Source organism: Dysidea avara, chromosome 1 (assembly GCF_963678975.1).
Source record: "Dysidea avara chromosome 1, odDysAvar1.4, whole genome shotgun sequence".
Taxonomy (NCBI): Eukaryota; Metazoa; Porifera; class Demospongiae; order Dictyoceratida; family Dysideidae; genus Dysidea; species Dysidea avara.
In genome coordinates, this window is record NC_089272.1 from 50,504,882 (window position 1) to 50,532,403 (window position 27,522).

The 27,522-nt window shown below is 36.4% G+C and overlaps 2 protein-coding genes across 2 annotated transcripts in view; both read left to right on the forward strand.

Annotated features, from left to right (window-relative positions):
- LOC136267932 (uncharacterized) overlaps positions 1-8,608 on the forward strand; it is a 38,271-nt gene extending 29,663 nt beyond the window's left edge. The window contains exons 26-29 of the mRNA XM_066063138.1: positions 916-1,986; positions 3,922-3,993; positions 4,634-4,679; positions 8,350-8,608. Coding sequence (XP_065919210.1) covers positions 916-1,986; positions 3,922-3,993; positions 4,634-4,679; positions 8,350-8,420 — 1,260 coding nt within the window. The 3' untranslated portion in view covers positions 8,421-8,608. The remainder of the gene's footprint in view (positions 1-915; positions 1,987-3,921; positions 3,994-4,633; positions 4,680-8,349) is intronic.
- A 2,946-nt stretch (positions 8,609-11,554) lies between these two features.
- On the forward strand, positions 11,555-21,332 carry LOC136247300 (uncharacterized). Its single transcript, XM_066038913.1, has 6 exons — positions 11,555-12,123; positions 12,231-12,278; positions 12,362-14,399; positions 17,951-18,282; positions 18,364-18,417; positions 19,141-21,332. The coding sequence occupies exons 1-6, from the start codon at positions 11,811-11,813 to the stop codon at positions 21,180-21,182; spliced, it is 4,827 nt and encodes a 1,608-aa protein (XP_065894985.1). The 5' UTR covers positions 11,555-11,810; the 3' UTR covers positions 21,183-21,332.
- Positions 21,333-27,522: the final 6,190 nt, after the last annotated feature.

Consider the following 27,522-nt stretch of genomic DNA (forward strand, 5'->3'; position numbering starts at 1 on the left):
AAAATAAGTACCAAACACAGCAACTTATAAGGTATACTTTGTGACCTCCATGCACCTTGTTAATGTTTCCAATTTTTTGGTCCCATGGTGGCCTTATTGATGAGGTATCACTGTTTATGGGCTCCAGCAATGATTCCTTCCTGTAGAACAAGTCTTTTCTCTGTTACATGTTTTTTTTTTTTTTCTGTTTGTTTGTTTTTTTAAGATAGAGAAGGAACAACAGTCCAGTTTATGTAGCTAACCAGGGTTTCAGTTTATTTTATCATGTTGGTATACTGATTTTTGCATCAATTTTATTTGCTGTGAGTGGGTAACAGAGCAAAAAAAAAAAACCATACAGATAAACCAGTAATCATTGTAATGTAATAATTGTAAGGTTGGGTACCAAAGTACACGGGTTGGGTAGCAAAGTTCATTTTATTATTGTTTATTTGATGTCAAAGACAGACAATGCTGCTAGCTGTTTGTTGCATAACAGTGTTGTATAATTGGAAGCCTTGTATATGTTAATCTCTTTACAATAAAAGTAACTTGCTTATTGAAATGTTGAAACTATGCTTGGTATATAGCTAGCATGATCAGTGACGTGTTGTATGTGTTATAATAAGAGACAGCGTGGTATCTGATGTATTGAGTTAGATGGTGGTGTTGATACATGTATATAACACAACGAATTTGTCACAGCTCACTAATTCACTCCCCTGTAATTCATTTTTTCTGAGTTTTTATGTATTCTTTCGCACACACCACACACATACAGACGCACTTTCACATAGACCCGTGAAAGACACTTAATGTCAGTATACATATTTATACACAGTGGACAGTATATGAAGTTGAATACACGCACACACACACACACACTTAACAATTTATGTGCAGTGCACATGTTAATACTTTATCTCTCCCCCACAGCCTGGAGCTCAGTACCCAATGTATGGTTCAATGATGCACCCACCACATCATCAGCCAATGAACCTGTCTAGGGCTCAATCTGAGGAGTTCATCACACCATTTCCACCCATGTGGCAAGATCCGCATACTCCGAGCAACTACGTTGTACCTGGTGGCCACAATCCCCCACCCCCATTTATGGCACACTCACCAGTGCCACCTCATTATGATACTATGCCTATACGCTGTGACCCCACTGGAATGTACATGCCACACATGCCCAATGCAATGTTCAGACCAATAGATGCGCAGATTAAAACTTCTAGTGGTAGCATTGGTGACAGTTTGGAAGCAGCAAGTGATGAGTTATCTGATGTGATGAGTATTGATCAGATGCAACAACAGCAACAGATGCAGCATCCTGTCCACCTGCCCATGCCACACAGTATGTACCAGGTACCAAGGGTGCGCCACAACAAGCCGTTTCAAGGTGGATATCCGGTTCTACAGCCGGCTAACTATCTGATGTTGCCTCATCCAAGAAACCAGTTTGGGGCATCCAGTGCACCCACTTCACCAAGACTGCGCCATCATCCACTGAACCTAGCTGGTAGTAATTTGTCGCTGAGTAGCTCTGAGAGTGACCAACAACCGCAATATGTGGGTACCCATCAACATCAACAGTCTGATGGTACAGCTAGTAAGAGGTGGTCTGTCCCGAGCATGACACCCAATAATCAGTCACCAGTACCACCTTTCAGTATGCAGCCTGGTGTGGTTAATAACACTAAACCATTGCGACATACTGCAAATAAGCAGGACAGCTCGAGCTTAGCCATGACAACCCACCATAGTGGATGGGTTAACAGTCAAGATACCACTGTTGCGTTCAGTAGCAATCCTTCCACTGGACAATCCCTTGCTGTTCCTATGTCCAGTTATCAGCCTAATCACCAGATGGGAGGTAATCCATGGGCTCTGACAGAGGAGACTGAAGATCAAGCTCTCACCCCAGATGGTTTTCCCAATGGCAGCCTATCCAACTTGATCCAGGGACTTGATATTGCTGACCACCACGTGAACAAATTACGTGTAAGTTTACTAACTGACATGTATATAGTGAAAACCTCTCTTAAAACAAACACCCGACTTACACATATGGATGGTTTTCTGTATGCAAGTAAACTTTTGTTGAAACCAACTGATTTTTAGGGTTGATTTTTTTTCTGATATGATAGTTTTTCTTCTGTGATCTTGTCATAGTTCTCCTTCTGTGATCTTGTCATAGTTTTTCTTCTGTGATCTTGTCATAGTTCTCCAGTATTTTCTTGTGTCTTTGCAGTAGGTAACATGATACAGTTAGTTCTATTACAGAGATTATTTTGCATGCATAGCTTGTAGGGTATCATAGGATAAGTAGTTCTGTTGTAACATGCAATATCAGTGTTGTGGTTCTGCTTGTATTGAAGGTGAAAGTGGCCTGATCTTGCATATAATGTAAATTATTACAATTCGACTGGCTTTATTGTTAGGCTGTGGCTGAATATTTAACTTTGTGTTCTAATCTTGTTTTTGTGGGTGACATGCAATTTGTAATGCGTATAAATAACATTAAAAAATACTTAGAAATTGATTACAGGTTATCCCATATATTTATGTTTTTCTGCAATGTATTATACAAAATGACCTTTTTGCTAAAGAATTTCTGCTGAATGAGTAATTCACAGTGGTGTGTGTTTGTCTTTTACAACCAGTTGTACCACTGGACTACATATAGCATACAGTTCTATGTGTAAGTACATAAGAGTATTTAAAGAGTTCACTAATTGTGTAGATGGGCAATGCTTGCTATTTGTCAGATTAGAACTTACCTCTTTCAGAAGTTAAATGTATGGAACCATACCTGCTCTGTATTTTGTGGTAGTTTTAGTCAAAGAAAGTGCTTGGCTATGGTGTATAGCTTTTATAGAATATACCACAACGGTACAAAGGGGCACCCAGTGAGCTAGGGGCAGGGCTCAACCCAGAATATTAAGCTGAGGTGTGGGGGGGATTAGTGATTCTATAAGATTCTGAGAGATTATCACGATAAGTATGGCGCACTCCAAAATGCAAAGCATGAAGTAACTAGGGAGTTCTGGGGACATCCCCCCAGGAAAATTATGTGTGAAGATACACAATTTGGGCAAAATTTTACTGTGATGCCAGTAGATATTGACTATTTGATTATATAACTTTGAAGATCATCAAATAACACTTAATCATTTGTAACTACATATCAAGGCTTTAGGTATAAACCTTAGTTCTCAATCCCTGAGGGGTATATGTATGGTTTTATAAAATTGTCTGTGTTGATGTGCCTGTCCACAGAAATAGCACATCAACCTAATGGAACCTGTTGACTTTTTCCTACATGGAAATGTTTCTATGTATTCAGATGCAAGCATGTTCAGTTTAGTACTGTTTTTTTATGAACAAATGAATAGTTTATTGGTTTATATTGGAACTAAAATTTCCAGGCTTGCTTGCTGTTATGGTGTGAAAGACTAAAGTGCTCCTTGTAGGATGGTAGCGCCAGCCACTAACAAATACAGCAACAACATCGGGGAACTCCAAGGGAATATTTTAGAATGATTCTATTATTGAATGTAGCCATTGCCTTTGATTATATGCTTTGTGTGGCTACTGTTTGTTATTGCTTACGTGTATAGATATAGTGATGCAATTTGCTGATCTTATAAATTTCCTTAACAAGTTTGTATGCATAGCAGTATCCACACCTCACCTAAGTGGATAATGTAGACAATTAAATGCTTCACATGTTTGGCTTATCCCATTATATTGTCTACGTACATACTTTAAAAGCGTACATGTGTTTTGAAATTACATATAATTACATGGAAATTTTTAATGATAACCTATCCTCAAATCAACTCACATACCTTTAAGACCATCTCCATTAACATGTTTCTACTATATAGTACATACTACATGTGTTAATGTGGTAATGTCCTCTTGTGAATATAGCGGCTTAATATGAGTATGCAGGAACTGCAGAATTTACAACCTGACGAGTGGAAAAGGCTGGACATTCCTTTGGTAAGTAAGGCACCTGGTGTAATAATAGACATGATGATGTGTGTAGCTGTTGTAATAGACAAGTGGCTCTAGAAATACATACGCTCCACTGGTTTCATACAAGTGTGTACTTATATAAGTGGTTTAGAATGAGGCCATTTATAACTTCATTTTTCAGTGGAATTGTAACTAATTGCTGTTACTAAATGTTTAGTAATGTATGGCATAAAACTTGTATTCTCACAGGGGAACTACATGCATTTTAACTTTAGTGTGTTACTAGGTGTATCACATATAAAAATGGCTGTCACTAAAACATTGTGTGTGTGCATCAACTGTCTGCAGTTGTAGGTGGAAACCCCATTAGAATTTGTTACTGTAAATATTTTCATTGTTTACGTATTACTAATGGCCATGGATGCTACATACACACAACCGTGTAGTTATAGCAACTTGTGTTTAAGCCTTACATACGTACTAGAAATGGATGGAAAATTGTGATTAAAATGATTTGGGATGCATCAATCATCTTTACTGTTACTGTATGTCTTGAAGCTCATCTCCCAAGCCTTTTCAAAGTGTAGTTTTATTCTGTGTGATAGCTTATATGTGTTTGTGTTGTTATGGTAACTGTTGCTCTATGTGTTTTTCGTGTCAACAGGGTCCCAGGCTCAAGATACAGAATGCTGTGAAACAAACTTCATCAGGTAATTTCATCATAAGATTTGCATCTATCATTATAGTCATCAGTTGTTGGGTTTCCGTCTCCTTATAAGAATCACCAATTAAATTGTTTAAATACGGATGAATGCAGGTGTAGATTTGACGATTATTAGGAACATATAAGAGTTTGACTGGCTTGAGACTACGTGATTACGACTGGCAGATTACAGGCTGCATACTTTACATTGTGTCTGGCCAACTAATTTACCAGGATACTCTTTCTCCTTCTATAGGTTTTAGTATACTTTCACTATGTCAGTATAATTTGCTGACATAGTGAAAGCTCAAACAAACTTATGAATGTAGAAAAACTCAGTGGCTATAAGGCTGCCATATATTTGTATGTTTATGTAACCAGACTCTATTCTATTTGCAAAGAGTAGGTGTGTTTCTATTTAGTGGGAAGTGGGCGGGTGCCTACTGGCATCACAACATTTTGAAACAGTCCTCCTATAAACATTGTTATTTCATAATTGATACAATTTTGTATAATACGTACAGAACTAACAGTATACCTATAGTATACCAACAATATATTGAGTACTTGTGTGACTATGTTTGGTTGAGTACAACAGATAACTAACATACATGTAATGGGTGAACTTCTTCATGGGAAGTTAGTCCTCATGAGTACAAGTGTTGTTGTAGAGTTTCTACTGAGAATAGCTTGTTTAAACAACAGAATAGGTATGCATGCATGCCTGCAGAGAGCCAGTTACTTCATGCTGTAGACATTTTGTGATTTGGTTATACACAGTAAAATCATTAATAATATTTATGTTTAATCGTTTGGTTTCTAAGTGTCAATAATAGCTAAATTAGGCTGTATTTGTGATATTCACCATGCACAGGTGGTAAGGAAATGTGGTTGCTGACAAATTTTAATATTAGGAATAGGAAACACTGTACACCACAGAGTTTTACTGTACTTATTCAGTACAGTATTGAACCACTTTATAATTGAATAGTGAACTGGTCTTGATCAAAGTGTTCATAAAGTATACCTCTCCTTTTGCTTGGTACCTGTTATGATATGCATGTTCATTGTGTGTAGTTATCAGCACAGTATAGTTTTCTGTATGTGTATAATATACTGTAGTTGAAACTGGGTATGGTCACTTTTTGTCTAGGTTGACTGGGTCTCATACACTTTATATAAATGTCCGGGTCTGACCTTGTGGATCATGTGTGTTGATTGTGAATGGTGACAATGACGTGTGTATTCTACAGAAGGTAAAGGAGGTAGAGTGTGGGGCCAGTTTCAGATTGAGTTTATAAACTACTTTAGTAGAACATTGACTGTTCAATTAGAAAGTTTCAATTATCTACACCTTGAAAGTATAGAGCATGCAAGATTTTCATTTTCTTATCTATATAGTACTGATTTTCAGTGATCACTGAAAAGCATTAATTCAGTCATACTCAGTTTTAGTGCATATGAGAGTACCTATGAATGAAGCTTGCCATTGTTTCTGTTAAAGTAGCTTGCATCCACTTATTGACCTTTTGCTTTGTAAAAAAAGTCTTATATTCTAAACTATCAATGCCTGAACTGTAGGTTTCGATCTGCACACACCTCCTATTTTATTAAACTGGGGTGACCCAGTTTCACCTTTGATGTACGTCAGATCAAGCACAAGTAGTAAATAACTCCATGTATAGTGACTACAGTGGAACCTCTCTTATCCGGGCAGTCTGGTACATACTATTGTCCGTATCTCAGAAATGTCCGTAACTAAGAATAACATGCTATCGTGCTAAAGTGACCAAGTAATGTTGTTATTGCTATCAGTTAGTGATAGATATGCAGTTTAGTGGGGTATTTGGAAATGGAAAATGGAAATGGTCAAATTGTCATATAAACGTACCCTAGAGTAAAACTCTTGTTTAGTGGCCACCTCTTAAAGACCACCTTCTTATAAAGACCACCTCTGTACAAAGGCCACCTCTGTACAAAGACCACATTGTAATTAGATCTCAAAGATAGCTAAGGATCACTTTGTGGTCACCTTTGATAAAGACCACCCTACTACATGGTAATATTTGGTAAGCTTCAAACATGTATTTCATGACTCATATCAATGTCATCTCTTTGTCTACACTTCACTCACCATCATTGCTTAGTTTGTACCAGCATAGATAATACTATGGTACCAGAATGTGTCATACAAAAATATTCCATGTAAGTGAAATGTAGTTAGTACTAGAAGTGTGCGATATCAGGATTTTTATTTCGATATGATATTGGGGTAAATATTGAAATTTCGATACGATTTTTGATAATTTTTAATTGTGTGGGTGGTATAATTGCGTAGGCGTCCGATATTTATAAATATGCTTGAAATATAATTTACACATAAACTATTGCATAAAACTAATAATAGGCCTAGAAAACTGGTAGACAAGTTTTTAAAGTGGCTAGATAGTACAGAACCAACCTTCATTTCTAGCGTGATTGCACAATCACATGTTAAATGCTGTAGATTTATCGAAATATTTTTGATATTTCAATAATTATTGCAAAATATTGCCTTTTCGATAAATATCAAAATCTACTAAAGCAGTACCGAAAATCGATACGATAATGATATCGACAAACTTATTGCAAAATCAATATTTTTTCGATATATCGCACATCACTAGCTACTACACTACAACCTACTGTATCAATGAAGAGCCTAGTCTTTTTAGCTGTTTTGCTAAAACGGTCTGACAGGATGTTGAGGTGATCTTTATAAAAGTTGACCATGAAGCGGTCAATATGCTTTAGCCATCTTTGAGATCTAATTATAATGTGGTCTTTGTAAAGAGGTGGTCTTTATAAGGAGGTGGTCTATAAGAGGTGGCCACTAAACAACGTTTTTTTTTTTTTACTCTAGGGTACATTTATATGATGATTTGTCCATTTCCACTGTTTCTAATTACCCAGTTTAGTGGGCAGAAGGGGAAGTCGCTACAGAACATTCATGGTCACTCCCCTGGGCTGTAAAAATCCATTATTACCTAGCAACCAAGTAATAGTAGTTATTATTAGTAGAATTAACAAGCCACAAAACAGGTAAACAGCAACCTTTAGGCTCTCTCCTCGTGTTTTCATTTAAACCAAACTTCAGTATGGCCAATAAACTACAAGCCACATGACCAATAATGGAGGTGCCCAGATAAGGGAGGTTCCACTGTATAATGTGTTTATCTAGAAAAAATTATTTTTCTATGCACACATCCACCTCCACATTTGTTGACTAGGTCTAGTTGCATATTTAGTGATGGATCCACGAGAAGTGTAATTGTCACTTATGGCCACACCAGTGCACGTAATAGTGATAGTTGTTTTCAGAATGCTCCGTGGCATGTATCTTTTTTGTAACTTAACTTTTCATAGAAGAAGCCTGGACTTCAAAAAATATTTTGGTTCTGCTGTTTTATCTCCTGGAGAGCTGATAGAATACACATCCGTATCAAACTGCCATAGTGCTTTAATATGTGTATACATACACCCATGCATGTGATTAACCTTGCATCAGCACATGAATTGTTAAAGTGCCAGATAAACATAATTGTGTCTAGGAACTTATAGAAGTCTCAACTTTAGCATGTATGTACCTAATTATATTCATTCCATTCTTTACACAACTACTGGTGTCTCCTCCGTAGGTCATGGACATAAAATTTCTCACTCATCAAGTGTACACTCCGAGACTGCTGCAACTGCTAAAGACATGTAAACGCTGCTTGAGACAGTCGAACTCGCATTTAAAATTATAACCTGCTCACAGACAAAATGATGCAGTCATAAAAATATGGAATTTAATGCACATGTATATAATGTTTATTGTGTTATTAAGTTATACCTATACAATAATTATTACCTTTGATGTGCACTAATTTTACTAAATGAAACACTTTGAGTTCATCTCCTGTGTGATATTAAGTTACAATGTGTATATACTGATGTTCTAGTAGTGCAGACATCTGCTTCACTAATTTCCCACTGTTATTCAACAAGTGAAGTAACTGATTGGATTGTACTAGTAAATATTGATGGTTGATCTCCATGGATGTGTGTGAAATGGGTGTGTAGTACCTTAGTGATGAAATGTGCTTGTGTAAAAGTTATCACTTGGCTGGCTAATCATTGTAATGTTTCATTCCCAGCCCTGATAATTTCTTGTTCTAAGAAACTGGGTTACTGGAGGAACTGTTTATTAATAACAATGATAAGAAATTTTATGAGGATTTTTTCTAAGATACACAGTGGGGTCACTAAATATTATAGTATCCACTCATGGCAATGAGAGGCACTACTCAGCTTGGGAGGATAATGCTAGCAGCATGCACTAAACTTTTTTTGTTAGTAACTTAAGTTTTTGCTTGTCGTTTCTTTGTGTCTTACTATCAACAGTGTTGGGAAAGTTACTTTTAAAAGTAACTAGTTACATATTACTTACAACTGAACTATTTAGTTACAGTTACATATTTCCCATAAAATGAAGTAACTATAATAATATTACATATTATATTACTGTGTCCACAGCCTTAAGTTGTCACGTGTGAAACTACCACCTTATCACGTGACATGATTGCGTTGTTAGACAGTGTGCAAATGTGGTTATAAGTAAGAAGCTGGTGAATAAGCTTCATTCAGTAGGCTTCATTATTTCGTTGTGGCTAGGCGTTACTCAGTGGATTACTAACGAGTTCAGTAACTTCGTTACTTGTAGTAATAATAGATTCGTTACAATAACTATATTACTGAGGTAACGGTTACATTTGTAATTACAGTAACTTTATTTTATAGCGTATTTCGTTATATTACTTAGTTACCACAAAAGTAATAATATTATGTAACGCGTTACTCCCAACACTAAGGATATAGTTTACTACTAGCTACATAAATTGGTGACTCCCAAGTTATATGCTACCCAGGTAGCCACATTGCCCCTAAATTTTGTTGTTGTTACAGTAGATTGTTTCTTCAAATATTTTCAGTATAGATGTGTCGGGCTTTGTAAGACAAGAATACTTGTATGTAATGTTCATGGTGGAAATTTTTTATACATATTGTAGTTTCATATTATAGTACTTCACATAGTTACAGGTGTTGTGCTAGCCAAAACACTTGATGACTCTAGCAGTCTTTGATGAGCAGAATACTGTATAATAACTGTTTTCCATCCTAATTTAATTACTCAATAAGAAAATATATGTAGTGCTTTAGCAGTCTGTATCATAATGCATGTGTGTGTATAGTGTTGTGTACCACTGTGTCGTGTGTGTGGGTGTCAATCACTAAAGAATCCCTAGTGCATAATGTGGCACAGTTGTGTAAAGATGCCATGTACTTGTAAAATGGCACCTCATAATTTGAAAGCAATGAAATGGCTGCTGTTTATAAAACAAAAGAATTGTCAGGCTTGCTATCTGGTTTACATCAAGCAATATTGCTGTTGCAGGTGTGAAGTGTTTATGATGTTGTGTACATGTAGTAATGTACAGGGTAGGGCAGATTTATTTTATTAAGAATTGCAGGTTAATGAAGTTACAGCTGTGAAATTTTTATAGAATACACTACACCTGTTAAATATCACAGAAATCTCTGTCAATGTGTAAAATTATTGCGACAAAATTCTACTGTACCATACAACAATGATTGTGAAATACATTTTATAGTTATAACACGGTTACGAGGGATATGACAAAATATATGCACAAGTGCAGATATTGTCATATCCCAAGTAATCGTGTTATAACTGTTATATTCTACACCCCAGTAGATAAAATGATTATAGATAACAATTTATAGTGAAACAGCACTTGTTGAAAATAGAAATCAGAAATTCTTGATGGATCAGATGTTTTAGACTCTTTAGCGGTGCCATGCCCATCTACTCATGATTAGTGAAGGAGACAAGAGTTCATCGAAAATCCTTCTTGCTTAATTGGTTGGTTTAGGTGCTTGTTATAGAGACTTGTTTACCGCTTAGATAAGGATTTCGCGGAATGTGTGAAGTTACACCATATTATGGTAAGTGTAGCCACAGAGGGTGATATATCAATTACATACCACAGCGCAGCACTTTTGATCTCAACCACAGGTGTGGTATATATACACCTAAATTAACTTCTTCAATATTTTAGGAAAGGGGAAAAAATTAATAAGGTTTTATGAGAGTAAGGGGAAGCAGTAGTGTATCTCAGACTTTCATTAAAATTTTTGCTAAGATTTAAGGTAAGTGTGAGTTTGTCAAAGGGGGCTTGACCCCCCAACCCAAATTAAACCCTGATATAGTTTTAAAAAGTACCTAATGTGATTAAACTACATGTCGTGACATAATTATCATGAGCAATAGTTTATAAAATGTTGTGAGTTGATCATTCATGACATTAATGGTGTAATAATTTTTATAGCATAAAAGATTCTATGCTATCTCTTAACTATGAAACAGTACAGGAAAATAACAACTTAATTGTGTTTGCTAAACTGGTACCTTGAGTCTGTTTCACTTAAGCTGTTACAGAAAGTAAGCTGATAAGATGTAAATAGGTAAACCATACAATACATACACCATTTCTTGTGTATGTATTTCTGTATGATCATTAATTTTGTGATGCTGTATATATTACAAGTAACATTGCTTAGCTATATAATAGATTTTATTAGTGAAGTAAGATGACAAGGTGCTCATTGAGGTTAGCCACATTTTGCACTCACTACACTATACTGCAGTTCTATTATATTGTCATGGGCTTGCAGGTACACAAGTAAAGCATGCAGACAGCACTTGAGTTCTGTGTATATAACTTAATATTATGTCATCCATAATGGGTAGTCGTTCCTAAGTGTTTCCTGTATAAAGAATAAACAATGCTAGCTGTATTATGGGTTTGTAATGTGTTGCATCAGTGGTTGTATTATACAACTGCTGAAATGTACATCAGTACATAAGATGGAAATCAGTTTAGCGTCTTCAATTAAGTTGTGTTTATGGGAAGTTTACCTAATATGCTGTAGGGTTTTCGACACAGGTGTTTTCATCATCTGCAAGGATTTATTCTAGTATAAAAGCTATGAGAGTTGTGAGTAAAACTCAGTCATCTTTTACTAGCTACTTAAAATGACGCTAGCTTATTTCTTTATACTTGTGACTATTAGCTCTGTAGTTGTAGGTAGCTATGGCATTGATTCAAGCTTGGTTAATACGGTAAATGGAAGATCCTGCTACTTGCGCTTTGACTACAATGGGCCAACCTCAAATGTGCGGTACTACTTTACCAAGGATAACAGACCTCTCCATGCAGACAGAAGAAGAGTGTTTTACCGTCTGGGAAGAATCTATTTTGCAAAAGTTACAGAATCAGATGCTGGTACATATCGTCTAGTAGTACGTGGTCGTGGAGTATACTACAACAAAGAGATAATACTGAATGGTAAGAGCTTGTATTTACGGAACATGTACTATATAGTACATAGGCTATAAACATGATGTATTGGTTGTTAGTTCATGTGTTATTATGTACTTGTCTATTGTTAACAGTTTTGGGTACTGTTTATGATGAGCCAGAAGTTGATAACTCTCCACCTGGTAAGCAGTGTTAGTAATACATTTAAGCATTTTAAAGACTTATATGGATATCAATCTCATATACACCACTAATTTTATTATAGGATACTTGTCACTGGAGGAAGCTGTAATTAAGGCAATCCAGTTGCTAAGCAAGAGCCCTGTATTTCCTTCAATTGATAAACATGATAATCCAGTAACTGCAAGCTCCTCTGCAATGATTAGGAAGCGGTTTCATCCATTGGGTCACCAGGCTTCCCTCCACAGTGTTGCTAGATCAAAGTTTGAGAAAATACTCATATATGTTCTTGGTTTGATAGATCCCAGATTTAAAGATCAGCTACTTAAAAAACTGCTTGACTTCAAGGATGAAGAAATGGACATGATGTTAGATTTTGCAGAGTGCATTGATTCCACTAGTATGTTTGACTGTTCAGTTTCTACTGTGGACCAGTTTCGTTCAGCTGATGGAACATGCAACAATCTTCTCAATTCACTCCAAGGTGCTTCCAACACAGCTTTTAGACGTCTATTACCAGCTGTATATGAAGATGGTATATTAGTACCAGTTGGTCACAATCAACAGGTAAATGGCAATCCTTTTGCTGGTCCATGGCCTAGTGCAAGAAGAGTCAGTAAACTAGTTGTCAGGGATATCCCTAAGGTCAGTATGGGACTCAGTCATATATTTATGCTCTGGGGTCAGTTTATTGATCATGACTTTGACTTAACTGCCGAATTTGAAACTTCCATTTGCGAGGAGACCTGTGAGTTTGAAGATACATGTCCATTTTGCTATCCCATCACTGTCTCACAAAATGATCAAGTGTTTGGTATAAGGGGACCAAACAAAGGGATGTGTTTACCTCTCACGAGATCTGTGGGTACTTGCATGCGTCCAAGTAATTCCACTTATGACATAGCAAGACAACAAATCAATCAACTCACACACTACCAGGATGCCTCAAATGTTTATGGGTCAACTCAAGAGGTAGCTGAATCACTGCGACTTTTCTCTGGTGGTCTGTTGAGAGAAGGAGGACGAACTAATACTTTGAAAGGCAATCTTCCTTTTGGAGATGAGCTGTCTGATGGTAATGTTCCCTTTTTTGTTGGTGGCGATGTTAGAGCAAATGAGCATGTTGCTTTGACTGTTATGCACACAATTTGGTTACGCGAACACAATCGCATTGTAAGAGAATTAGCTGAGCTTAATCCTTGCTGGGATGATGAGAGGTTGTACCAAGAAGGTCGTAAGATTGTTGGTGCTATGATGCAAGTTATCACTTATGATGAGTTTTTGCCTCTTTTGTTTGGTGAAGAGGCATTTAACACATTTATCGGTTCATATACTGGCTATGATCCTTATACAGATGTCTCAATACCAAACTCTTTTGCCGCTGCTGCATTCAGATTTGGTCACTCACTGGTTAACCCAATGTTTGCTAGGCTTGATGAACACTACAATGCATTGCCTATTGGACCACTCGGCTTACGAGAAGCCTTCTTCAATCCTATCCAGTATTTTGTTAGTGGAGGTACCGACCCATTGTTGCGTGGCCTTCTTCATGATAGGTCAAGAGAACTTGATGAATTTGTTAACAGGGTAATGACCACACAATTGTTTGCCCCCAATGATATGAATGTTGGACAAGATCTGGTGTCTCGTAATATTCAACGAGCTCGTGAACATGGAATCCCATCCTATCGAGCCTTTCAGCAATCTTGCTTCAGGAAATTTAGCATTCCTTCAAGGTTTGCTAATCGCAGAACTGAATCCCAGCTCAGGTATGTGTATGGCCGACAAGGTTTTAAGGACGGCATTGATCTTTTTGTTGGAGGACTGGCAGAAGATAAGGTAGAGGGATCTAACCTAGGTCCAACGTTTGCTTGTATAATTGGTCAGGCTTTTGCTAATATCCGTAATGGAGACAGATTCTATGTGGAAAACCCAGGTGTGTTTACTGACGATCAACTGAACTCACTGCATCATATCCGCCTCTCCAAAGTGATCTGTAATAATGCTGATAGCATTGATGCCATAATCCCCAGAGCATTTGAGACTGGTCAACAACGACAATATTGCAGTGACCTACCAAATGTAGACCTTAGTCTCTGGAAGGATGACTGCGATAATGACCATTGATAAAACTATTTGCACCAAAACTATTATGCAATAGGAACTCTGAAAATCAATTTTAATTCTTTTATACATTATAACCGTATGATATTTGAGCTTATTTTATATACAGAAGTCTGCACAGTTGTGCTTTTTTATAATTATAGTTTTTAATGTTGATTTAAAATTTAAATTAATCAACTGGTCCTTCTACAAACTAATTAGTTTGTGTCCCAAAGGTGACCACTTTGGTCAAGATGAATTCTGTGTAAAGTCGTGTTATTGTCTTGCATTAATGATGACGCATGGCAGTTGACTGAGATTGTTACTTACTGACCGAATTATTATGTTCATGTAGATTTGCCTATTCATGCTCACATGCACACATGCAGTCTTTTAGTAGTTCACAAAGGTGATTTACTGACTGCATGGGTTAAAATTAATGGTCTAGCTTTCACTTTACCAGCAATCCAGCCAATGGAGTTTATTTACTGTTAATGTTGCATTGGAATTAGTACTGAGTAATAAAATAAAGACAAATGGTCTGATGTGTAGAAATGCTCATCAAAGGACGTCGCTGGGCAGAACTAATGCTATCTTTACCCCAGATGTCTCAGAGTCTGTCACTGCATTGATGGCTTACATTTTTGGCCTGCAATCAAAATGCTATTAAGCTGTCATCAAAGCTGTCTTTTATATCATATCAGCTATCAAGGGCCTTGTAAAATTACCAAACCCTCCACAATGAACTGATTGTGAAACAGCAGTATATATTATGCATTATAAGAGAGCAGTTGAAATAGCAGCATAAAGATACATGTAGGAGGACAGTCACTGTGTTACTCAACATGTGAGTGATTGAATGAACTTAACATCAATACTGAAGACTGTGTAAAATATTGACTGGTGTAAATATAGGTGTGTTGCACACTATGTAACTGCCAACAATGATGCTCGAGACTAAACTCACTACATGGCTGCAGGCAAATTGGCTGGCTGTATGTAACAACATTTGTAGTGATTACTTCCTGCTGTGATGAACAGCAGTAGTCACTATATAGATTAAGTGCAGAATACTGGGTGTGGTTTCCTACTGTGTAAATCTCTTGCAATTGGATGCAAATTAATTATGTGTACGGAGGTATATGTCTGTTCCAGGCACCTTAGACCTTGCTGAAGTGTTTGTGTCTGATTGCAGGAGTCTGAAACTACATACATGCATGTACATACACAACTATGTACATATAGACAAGTGTCCTGATCTTATCCACATTTCAGGATGTTGTTTCTGTTGTACAACTGTCCTATCCTGTATAGTATGGAAAAAATTGTGTGTGTTTAGGTGGATTAGAGATGGTAGCTCTACTCTTATGCATATGGGTTGACAGAGAAGCATTATAGACTTTCGTAAGAGAATTTTCATCATAAAACCATTATTTGGCATTGAGAAGATAGTTCTGAACATCGTTTGTGGTTTACAGTGGTTCGTTTGATTACACTTCCTTGCTATAATAAGGAAACAAACCACTGTAAACCGCAAACGACGTTCAGAACTATCTTCTCAATGCCAAATAATGGTTTTATGGTGTTACTTTATGAAAATTCTCTTAACATACTCAAAAGTCTATAATGCTTCTCTGTCAACCCATGGCCATATGTATAAGAGTAGAGCTATGATTTCTAATCTATCTAAACACACACTCACAATTTTGATAATTAATAAATTACGAAAATATTTAATGAAACAGACTTGAATATACAGAATTATAAGCAATTGTGTGAAAAGTTCTGTATATCCTTTAGAGTAGAAACCATTAAACCTTCAGTTTCCCATTTGGGATATTCGTTATCAATATGTAGTACTCAGCCATTCTTCTTAATCTAAAGTGTAGTTTCAGTTGTATCATTAACTTTTAATAGCTTTAAATCTTTATTATAGCTATATAGCTACACACTATAGAGACTCTAAGCTTGGAACAAAAAATGGATATTGAATAAAGTTCATGATGTTACTAATATGAAGAATGCGACACAACTCTACTTCAGTAGTGTAAACATGCCATATTCAGGCAGTGGACACCCCACAATCTGGTAGCCTATTAGACTGTTGTTTATAAAATAAAATAAAATATTTATCATAAAGAAGATCTTTAATCCCGGTTTGTTAAGCATACATGGATACCTAAATTGGTGTAGCATGCCTTAATTTAAATTTGTAGATAGTGTGTGCGTGTGTGTGTGTGTGTGTGTACATGCATATGGTAACTTTGGTCTAGTGTACATATGCCTATCATTTAGGTGTGTGATATACCTTGCAATTACCGGCTTACATACATTGTACCAAATGTTAAAATGTACACTGTCATGAGCCGAGTGTAACCATCTGGTGTAGGCCTTTAATTTGCTACAAATGATGTAATGTGTTCATTCAGAGTCAATTGTAGTGAAGATTGGTAACTTATTGTTCTATTGTAGCAATGCAACTATCAGTTGAATGTAATCATTGTTTTATTGCAAATTTCCATACTGGGATAGTGAAAATGAAGATGTCATTAACAGCTACAACAAATCTTGTCAATGTACATCTACACCTGTGAATGTGTACCATTATAATTACACCATATAAACTAAATTATTACTTTATAATCCCCCACCCACATCGTCATTTTCCTTACCACATCAAGGGTTTGATTTTTTGTACCACTGGTGGCTGAATGCAGCCATCCAACACCTTTTAAAGTTACATAATTGGAGAGCAGTCTTAAGTTTTAGCTATATAGCTAATTGTATAATTCAGCTGTCCAGCTTATAAAGAATTTTAAATAATCCACCCTCCCACACTGCTATTTTGAGTAATGGCTTCAAAATTAAATTTTATGTTACCAAGTGTACACTTATGTAGTCTTGCATGTAAACTTGCAAATGTGAGAATGATGTCAGGAACACTTTATGAAATTATTTCATACATTTTCAACTACAACTATTTACATACACATCTTATGTATAGTATAGTAGGAAGCTACTATACCTCCCTCAGTATACTCTAGTTTAATACACTTTATGAATATGTACACATTCAGGATGTGATCTTGTTTACACATTTGGATAATCAAGATACCTACACATTAGCATGTACAATGCCAAAATACCTTGGGATTATTATGTCCAGCCTACATAGATAATGTGTGTATGTCTTACACTTGCTTGTTCCTGTATTGTTGTTAATCATCACATATCAAGTGTGGCAGATGTGGCTATGGTTTAGTGTTATTCATTTCCTGTGTATTATAGTATATCGTATAGTCGTCTCTATGGGTTAGCACTAGGTGTACAGTAGTGCAGTAGTGTTGAACTGCATGGCTGATCCCATGTTAGCACACAATAATATAGGAAGCTCTACATAGTGTCCCCACAATTGCATGTGTGAGGTAATTTGTGTTGATAAGAAGTTTGATTTATCTGGTATGTAGGGCTCTGTGTGTCCTCACCCTAGCCACTAACATTAAGGCTTGGCCTTGTTTTATTGGTGTATAAAAGCAATGACAACTGGAAACCAGCTTCAGTTTTGAAACAGTTCAGCTGACAATATGAGGCTTTCCTATTTCTTCACGCTAGTAGCTATAAGCTCACTAGCAGTTAGTAGTTATGGTATTAGTTTTGAGTCAATGATAGTTGCTGCTCAAAGTGGAAATTCTTGTTACTTACGTTTTGATTATAATGGACCAACTTCACATGTGAGATACCAATTCACCAAGGATGGCAGAACTCTCCGTGCAGACAAGGGTAGGCTGATCTACCGTCTGGGAAGAATCTATTTTGCAAAAGTTGCTGAATCAGATGCTGGTACATATCGTCTAGTAGTACGTGGTCGTGGAGTATACTACAACAAAGTGATAATACTCAAAGGTAAGTAATATAACAGGTGCTGTATCTGCATGCAATAGATGTAGCTGCATTATTATATTAAGTGTTGTCTGTCTCTCATAGTTTTCCCTTCTACTGTTCATGAAGAACCTGATGAAGATGTTAGTTCTGGATCTGGTGAGTAATCTTCATGTTTATTATGAATCACAATGTAAGCGTTACAAAGTATCTGGTTCCCATACTGAAACAAAACTTCACAAACACTTCATGTACATAGAAATATTATAACTAACCCACAACCATACAAGTAATACTGTCAGCTGTTTACTAATGTGGTTATTGAATGGTTTTAATCCAGGGGTCATTGTTTAATTTATTTTGTGTCTATGCAATGATACCACTATACAACAATAACTTCCTTATAGTCTTAATTGTGTTAGACAGATGGAGCACATGTATGGTATGGTTTCTAATTTCTTACAATCAAACTTGAAGAGATTAGTTCAGCCTTGGTGTTAACATTGTTTTGGCTGCATAAGTTTGTAAACATTTACCACTAGATGGCTTCTGGTAGGTATACCACCCTGATAGCTTCATATCAATCTACTCACACACCCTACACCATGTGGCTATATACACTGGGGTAACATCAGCTAGGGTGTGCAACAACTCTAATGAATTTTGATAAGATGCACAGTGGAATAAGCAGAAACCTAAAATTATTGACATAAATGTTATATAGCTAGCTAGTATATTTGCTACTGTAGTACAATTGTACATGCATATAACATACGCTCAAATGTGTGACTGACTTTATGAAGAGAGCTCCACAAAATGTACCCAATTTTTATTTTCTTATAATTGTTACAAATTATTGAAAATTATTTTCTTATTTCACAGACTACCTGCCCCTGGATGATGCAATAAGGAGAGCGATCCAATTGATAGGGAAAGAGTCCATGTTTCCTTCAGTTGATGAGCATGATACCTTGATGACTGCAAACTCTTCATCAATGATCAGAAGGCGATTTCATCCAATGGGTTACCTGGCTTCCCGTCACAGTGCTGCTCGATCGAAGTTTGAAAGAATACTCACCTATGCTCTTAGCTTGATAGATCCCAGCTTAAAAGATCAACTGATCAAAAGACTACTTAAGTTCAAGGATGAAGACATGCACACAATTTTAGATTTTGCAGAGTGCATTAATCCCACCAGTATGTTTGACTGTTCAGTTTCTACTGTGGGCCAGTTTCGTTCAGCTGATGGAACATGTAACAATCTTCTCAACCCACTCCAAGGTGCTTCCAACACAGCTTTTAGACGTCTATTACCAGCTGTATATGAAGATGGTATATTGGTACCAGTTGGTTATGATCAGCAAGTAAATGGTGACCCCTACGCTGGTCCATGGCCTAGTGCAAGAAGAGTAAGTAGCTTCATTTGCAGGGATATCCCACGTGTTAGTACAGGACTTAGTCACATGTTTATGCTCTGGGGTCAGTTTATTGATCACGATTTTGACTTGACTGCTGAATATGAAACTTCCCTTTGTGAGGAGACCTGTGAATTGGTAAAAACTTGTCCATTTTGCTATCCCATCAATGTATCTCCATACGATCCAGTTTTTGGTGTAAAGGGGCCTAACAAAGGAAAATGTTTGCCTATAACCAGGTCTGTAGGCACTTGTATGGATAATGCTAATTCCACTTATGATGTAGCCAGACAGCAAATCAATCAGCTTACACACTACCAGGATGCCTCAAATGTTTACGGGTCAACTCAAGAGGTAGCTGAATCACTACGATTGTTCTCTGGTGGTCTATTGCAGGAGGGAGGCAGAACTGATTCTTTGAAAGGTAATCTTCCTTTTGGAGATGAACTTTCCGACAAAAATGTGCCATTCTTTGTTGGTGGCGATGTTAGAGCAAATGAGCATGTTGCTTTGACTGTTATGCACACAATTTGGTTACGTGAACACAATCGTATTGTAAGAGAATTGGCTAAGCTTAATCCTTGCTGGGATGATGAGAGGTTGTATCAAGAAGGTCGTAAGATTGTTGGTGCTATGATGCAAGTTATCACTTATGATGAGTTTTTGCCACTTTTGTTTGGTGAAAAAGCATTTAAAACATTTATTGGCTCATATACTGGCTATGATCCTCATGCAGATGTCTCAATACCAAACTCTTTCGCTGCCGCTGCATTCAGATTTGGTCACTCACTGGTTAACCCAATGTTTGCTAGGCTTGATGAACACTACAATACATTGCCTATTGGACCACTTGACTTAAGGAAAGCCTTCTTCAATCCTATCCAGTATTTTGTTAGCGGAGGTACAGACCCGTTGTTGCGAGGCCTTCTTCATGACAAGTCAAGAGAGCTTGATGAATTCGTTAATAGGGTATTTACTACACAGCTTTTTGCCCACAATGATACAAGCCTTGGACATGATCTGGTGTCTCGTAGCATTCAACGAGGACGTGAACATGGAATTCCATCCTATCGTGCTTTTCAGCAATATTGTGACAGGAAATATGGTATTTCTTCTAAATATGCTAATGACAGAACTGATGATAAACTCAAATATATATATGGACCAAAAGGTTATAAGGATGGTATCGATCTTTTTGTTGGAGGAGTGGCTGAAGAGAAAATAGAGGGATCTAACCTAGGTGCAACGTTTGCTTGTATCCTTGGTGAATCTTTTGCTAATATCCGTAATGGAGACAGATTCTATGTAGAGAAACCAGGAGTGTTTACTGAAGATCAGCTGAACTCACTGCGCCATGTCCGTCTCTCCAAGGTGATATGTACCAATGCCGATAATATTAAAGTCATAATTCCCAAAGCATTTGAAACTGGTCAACAACAACGATACTGCAGTGACCTGCCAAGCTTAGACCTCAGCCTCTGGAAAGTTGATTGTGATAAGGACCATTGATAAGACTTTATGCCATTACATGCAAACTCTTTAAAGCATCAATTTATAACACTTTTTATCATGTAGTAGTGATTTTATTACATTTTATCAACTTTTATAAGGTATCATCATGATCACCAGCTTTATAATTCATACAATTTTACAATCAAAGCAATAGTTAACTTAGTTGATAAAGTGATGATTAATAGTTTAATGGCCCTCTATATAGTTTGGTTTAAAACATTCTGTGAAGGTTACAGCAATTTCATCCAAATGAGATATCACGATCAGATGAAGTTTGTTCCCACGTAAGTGCTTCTCCAGTTATTGCATATCTGCATGATATGGCCACAATGAGATGATTACAAGGGGTGTAAACACACACACCAGAGCATGCAGTCTGATCAAAAGTTGCATGTACATGAATTGTGCATGTACTTGTGCATGCACATGCATGTATTACTAAGTATAGTAGATGTACAAGTATATATGTGATGTGTTTAGTTGCAAGAATGTGTGGGCTTGATGTATATACTGTAGAAGAATAACAAGATGTTTTTCATGCATTTAGTCAACATAAACAGAGTAACTAACAAATTATTGGTGTAATGACCCTTAGAAATTAATGTATGTAGGCATTGAGATATCTGCTGATGTGATTTGACTCCTAAGGTGGCTCTCACCATCAAGATATTTGTAATACACATATGGTGCCCATACTGCTCATTCTGATGGATTGCACTATATATACAAGGTTGCTTGAGTATGTCTATTTGTTTTGATTTAGAAGAGATTGATCTCTTTTAACAGGATCATAAATAGATTTTGAATACTCTATTAGGGAACTTTGAAATCCATTCTTGGATAATTCATAATTAATACACTTGGCATTTGCAACCATGTAGATCAGCCAGTGGAAACAGGCCAGGCATCAGCTACAGCTTTTAGAAAATCAGATTGTTGGTTTTAAGAGAAATACATATAAAGATAATAAGCATGGAATAAAGTTTAACACAAAGAGAGTTGAGCAGCAAATAATCTGGTCCACCTCAGAAGCAAGAGAGAGCAACTCCATTTACAGAGTAAGTACTAAAAGTTACAATAATTAATGAGTGTATCAGTTAATGATGTCAGTTACAAAGTGAAAGTTCTAGAAACTAAATAGGATGAAGTCAGTACAAATTTATACTCCTAAAAAGGCTCCTATAAACGTCCTGCGTGGCTTAATAGAGTGGTTTCAAAGGCCATAAAGACAAAGCACAAAGCTTGGAACAGATACCACTTTACCCGCCAAACTGTTGACTAGCAAATCTACTCTAAAACAAGGAATTGCTGCACATCTTTTGTAAGGAAAGCCAAACTTTCATTTGAAGAAAATCTAGCCTGAAGTATTTCAACCAATCCCAAGAAATTTTGGAGCTATGTTAATCAAACTTTAAAAGGAATTCCTATGCTGCAACAGAGGGGATGGTAGTTTTACTGACAATGATAATGATGTTGTTAATTTGTTAAATGATTATTTTTGTAGTGTTTTTACTAGAGAGGATCTTAACACTATACCCATCTTACCCATAAGGAACTTTAATTCAACCCTCTCTGACATACAAATAACACCTGATGATGGTTTTACTACAACTACAAAGATTGCAACCTCATAAATCTGCTGGTCCAGACCAGTGTCATCCTTGCATTTTGTACAATGTTCGCCACAGTATCATCACCCCTCTAACCCTTATATTTGATCAATCTTTGAAGGAAGGAAATTTACCAGACTCGCCACTGTAGTTGCTATTCATAAAAAAGGACCCAAGACTGACGCCTGCAATTATAGACCAGTAAGCTTGACATCAGTAGTTTGCAAGATGCTAGAATCTATTATCAAAGACCATTATTATTATGCATCACCTTGCTTCTAATTTATTGCTTAATGACCACCAGTATGGCTTTTGTCCTGGCAGGTCATGTGAATTGCAGCTACTCAAAATTTTAAATGATTGGACTCGGTGCCTGGGCAATAAAATACCAGTTGACATTTTATATCTTGACTATCATAAAGCATTTAATACGGTACCACATCAAAGATTAATATCCAAGCTACAAGCATATTATGATATTGATGGTAATGTACTTTCATGGATTTATAACTTCCTTAGAAACAGGACACAAAGAGTCTGTGTTAGAGGAACGTATTCCAATGTATCTCCCGTTTTCAGTGGCGTACCACAAGGAAGTGTTCTGGGCCCAATTTTGCTTATTGTTTATATCAATGATTATATACAGAGTTCTTTGTGGACTTTTGCTGATGATACAAAAATTTACCATCCAATTTTAAGTGATGTTGACCATACTATGCTACAAAACGATTTAGTTTATTTTATGCAGTGGAATAAGACTTGGCAAGGATCTTCCAGATGCAAGTATCTGTCACTAGGTTCTTCAGATGGTTCTTCAAGTGGTGGTAGCTACACACTTACAGTTGACTCTGACGACATAGAATTCAGGAATATAGTGAAGAACAAGACTTAGGCATCACCTTTTCAAGTAATCTCAAATTTTCAAAGCATATCAACCTTTCCACCATGAAGGCAAACAGAATGGTTGGAATAATCAAGCGTACTTTTCTTCACCTCACCTCAACAGTATTTTGTATATTGTACATCAGCCTTGTTAGACCCCACTTGGATTATGCATCTATAATCTGGAATCCTTACCTATTGAAGGACATTAGAGTATTAGAAGCAGTGCAAATACATGCATGCTACCAAGATGGTTCCAGATTTGAGTATGTTGACTTATGAGAAAAGATTGCAAGTTTTAAACTTACCTTCTCTTTACTACAGGCGAAAACGAATGGACATGATAACTACCCATAAAATTATCAGGGGCTTAGTTGAGGTACCACAACAAGATCTTTTTGTCATAAGTTGTAACACCACAAGATCTAATGGTTTGAAGTTATATAAGGAAAGGGCCATCACCAACACTAGATTAAATTTTTTCAATAACAGAATAATCAATGACTGGAACACCCTTCCAACTGATGTGATAGTAAATGCTTTGGACACAAATTCTTTTAAGACATTATTAGACATGTATTGGAGAGACAGTAGGTTTATAATTATGTAATTTAATTTGTATGGTTATAGAAGACTTTGGTCTTTTTCAGAACCATTAAAATAAAAAAATAAAAATAAATAAAGCGTCTAAATATTTATTCCACTGAACTTTTAACAAGTTAATCCTTAACTGTTACTTCTGAGTTTAAATTCAAAAGATAATGATACAATGATGTCACAAAGCAAAGTGAAGATAGTTTTCTAGTGCCAGTGGATTAAGCACATGCATGTACTCCTCTTGAACAGAATGTGCAATCTTTAGACACATGATGTGTGTGATGTAAAGCTACAGTATGGTAGAGTGCATGGTAATGGTTTGTATGTTTGTTTAAGAACATGTTCTCTCAAATCTTACTATACACTGTATAATTTTAATATGTAATATGTAATATCAACCGATTATGTAATAAGACAAATAAGGATTGCAGTATAATATAGGGATTACATCCTTATAAGGGTCCCTAATAATGAAAGCTAGTTAAGCTACTATATACTTCTAGGTGTGGGGCTAAATTCCACCATGAGTACAATATCGATATCCTATGAGTGCAGGCATGGTTTAACTAGCTTCTATCCCACACTTTGACACACTTGATGTGACAATTGCTGAAATCAAGGTGATGATATCCTACAGGTTATGAGATGCCTTCTATCCCACACTTTGAAACATTTGACTTCATAAACAAAATGACAATGTGGCTACTGAGATAAACAAGGAAGCTGTGTATGGTTTCAATTTTCACTGTGTTTATAGTTTTAGGATATGATATGGCTTCAGTTTACCTTTGATCCAACTGAATGCATAAATCATGTTGTCTTTCACATTTGAGATTCTCACCTACTGGAGTTTTTAACTTCGGGCTTTAATAATATTCTCTTAGTTCTTTTACTTTGATGCAGGGCTTCATCAGTGGGATATACTGCAAAACGATAGAATATACCCAATACAACAGTCAGTGCACTTTCTGTTAATTGCATACATGAGTATGTAGTAAAACAATGTTGCTTAAGCTACCTGGTAACTCTTAGTCTGCAGTTTTACCTTATCACTGTACTGACTCATCATCAAGTGTCTATATGTGCTACATATACAGATTCCTTTAATTGTACTGTTTATATTAATGCAGCATGATTATACATTGCAACACTGCTTTTTACTGAAACAGTTTAGCAAACTCTGTTTAGAATAATATGTTTTTGGTAATTTATATACATAAGTCCATCATGTTTTATATACATGTACAGCACATGATAGAAATGCTTTTAATAATTATATCTATATACAACTTCTGGGAGACCCCCTGCTGGCTGAGAAAAATCTATACTTGGTCAGCCACTCCCTTCCTCCACAATGACAGCTTGTCAACTTCCTCTACCGCTGTTATAAAATAAATTATGTCATGTGCACAATAGACATATCTGCAATACATTGTATGTGTATGTAATGAAAATCTACTGCTGAAGTGCTGTTGTTTATAGCCTTTGATATAATTATAATTATTGCATTCACTATTAATCTAGAGCTACCAAAGGCTCTCGATACTCACGATAGTTAAACCTGACTTCTGGAACATTGTCAAGTTGAAAACTTTGCACTGTTGACTTGTGCCTGCTAGTAATCCATCCCATAATTGATTTTTCACCTTGTTCTATCTTGTTCTTGATCACTCCACCACACATGTAAGTGATTATGTGGTATGTCATGATAAGAGTACAGTGAACTACAGCCATAGCAATAACTATATTAATGGTGGCCAGACTGGAACTGTTCTGCACCAAAATATGCAACACTTGTAGGTTAAGGAGTAGTATTAGTTCATGATAGTTGAGAAGCTTAGTCTTGAATGGATGTGTTATTCCAGTTACTACACACATTATACCAATGATGATTGTACCAATCATAAGGTTTGTTTTCTTGTCTAATGTTGATATTCCAAGAAACACTGCACGCATCAAAAGCTGCACTCCAGTCCAGTAATAGTGGTCATCTTTGTATGGTCCTTGATAAGCATCTAATAATGGTTTGAAATTATTGATATAGCGATATCTTCTTAGAGGCCTGCTGAACAAAAGAATAATGGTAAAAGGCATTTGTATTAGGAATATGACAAGACATGTTATGAATAAGATGATAAATCTCACTCCAAGTAGTGGCACATTAGCATCTACTGACCACACTAATGTAGACTGTTCACTGGGTAATTGAGTGATGATGGAATAGGAGAACAAGACACTGGATACTGTGTGGAGTATTTTAGTATAGGACAATAGGAATAGTGTAGCAAGAACTGGTAGTGCTCTACGTGCAGTAAGCCTCTGTATTTTGGTGGAGTAACGGCTTGTTATGATGAGTGATGTAGCAATGAAGATGAGGTAGAAGGGAAATGCTAATTGTAACCACATCTTAGCATAGTCATCCATACCACTGTAGAAACATGTTTGAATACCCAAATCAAGATTAGCTAGTGATGTAAATGTATAAATTGGTGTAAAATTTTGAAATAATACAGAATCATTAATACCAGTAATATTAACATACAAAACAATAGCATTGATTGTTCCATCAGTTACTGTGAGGTTGAGGATAAACAACATTAAAACCAACAGAAGGCCTGCTATTGCAATTAGAGCAACAAGAAACATATAAATACTAGAGCAATGTTTACATTGAGAGGAAGCAAACATGACACTGAGACCTTGTTGACAGTGTCCACACAGGATACCAGATCTGTTAAACTGACACTGTGAGTTAGGAGTGGATAAGTTCAGGTATGATGGATGGGGTAAGCAGTAATGAAATGGACATTGCAGAGAAGTATGATAAGTGTGAGAATCATTATGAGATGTAGCTGATATCCAGCTGTTCGCAGGACGTAGTATCGTCTGGTCATTAATGTTGCAGTTGGTTATCCCTACTTTAACAAGTTGAGGATGGCACACACATACACCATTATTTTTCACAAAACCGAATGGACATGCAAATTGTTCAACATAAAACAACCTGATGTGGTCATTGGATTCTAAAATATCTTTTAGGAATAGTCCACACTTACCATTTGTAGAATATCCTAAAGTATAATTTACACTGGTACAAGCATTTTCTTCAACAGTTTGTAGGATTTCACCAGTAGTAACCACACATGGTGATATGTACAATTGGTCAATGTCAGATTCAAGTGTGATTTTAACTTTTATACTGTTTTGTCCACTGCTCTTATAGTAAATGTACAGCTCTAGTGTTTGTC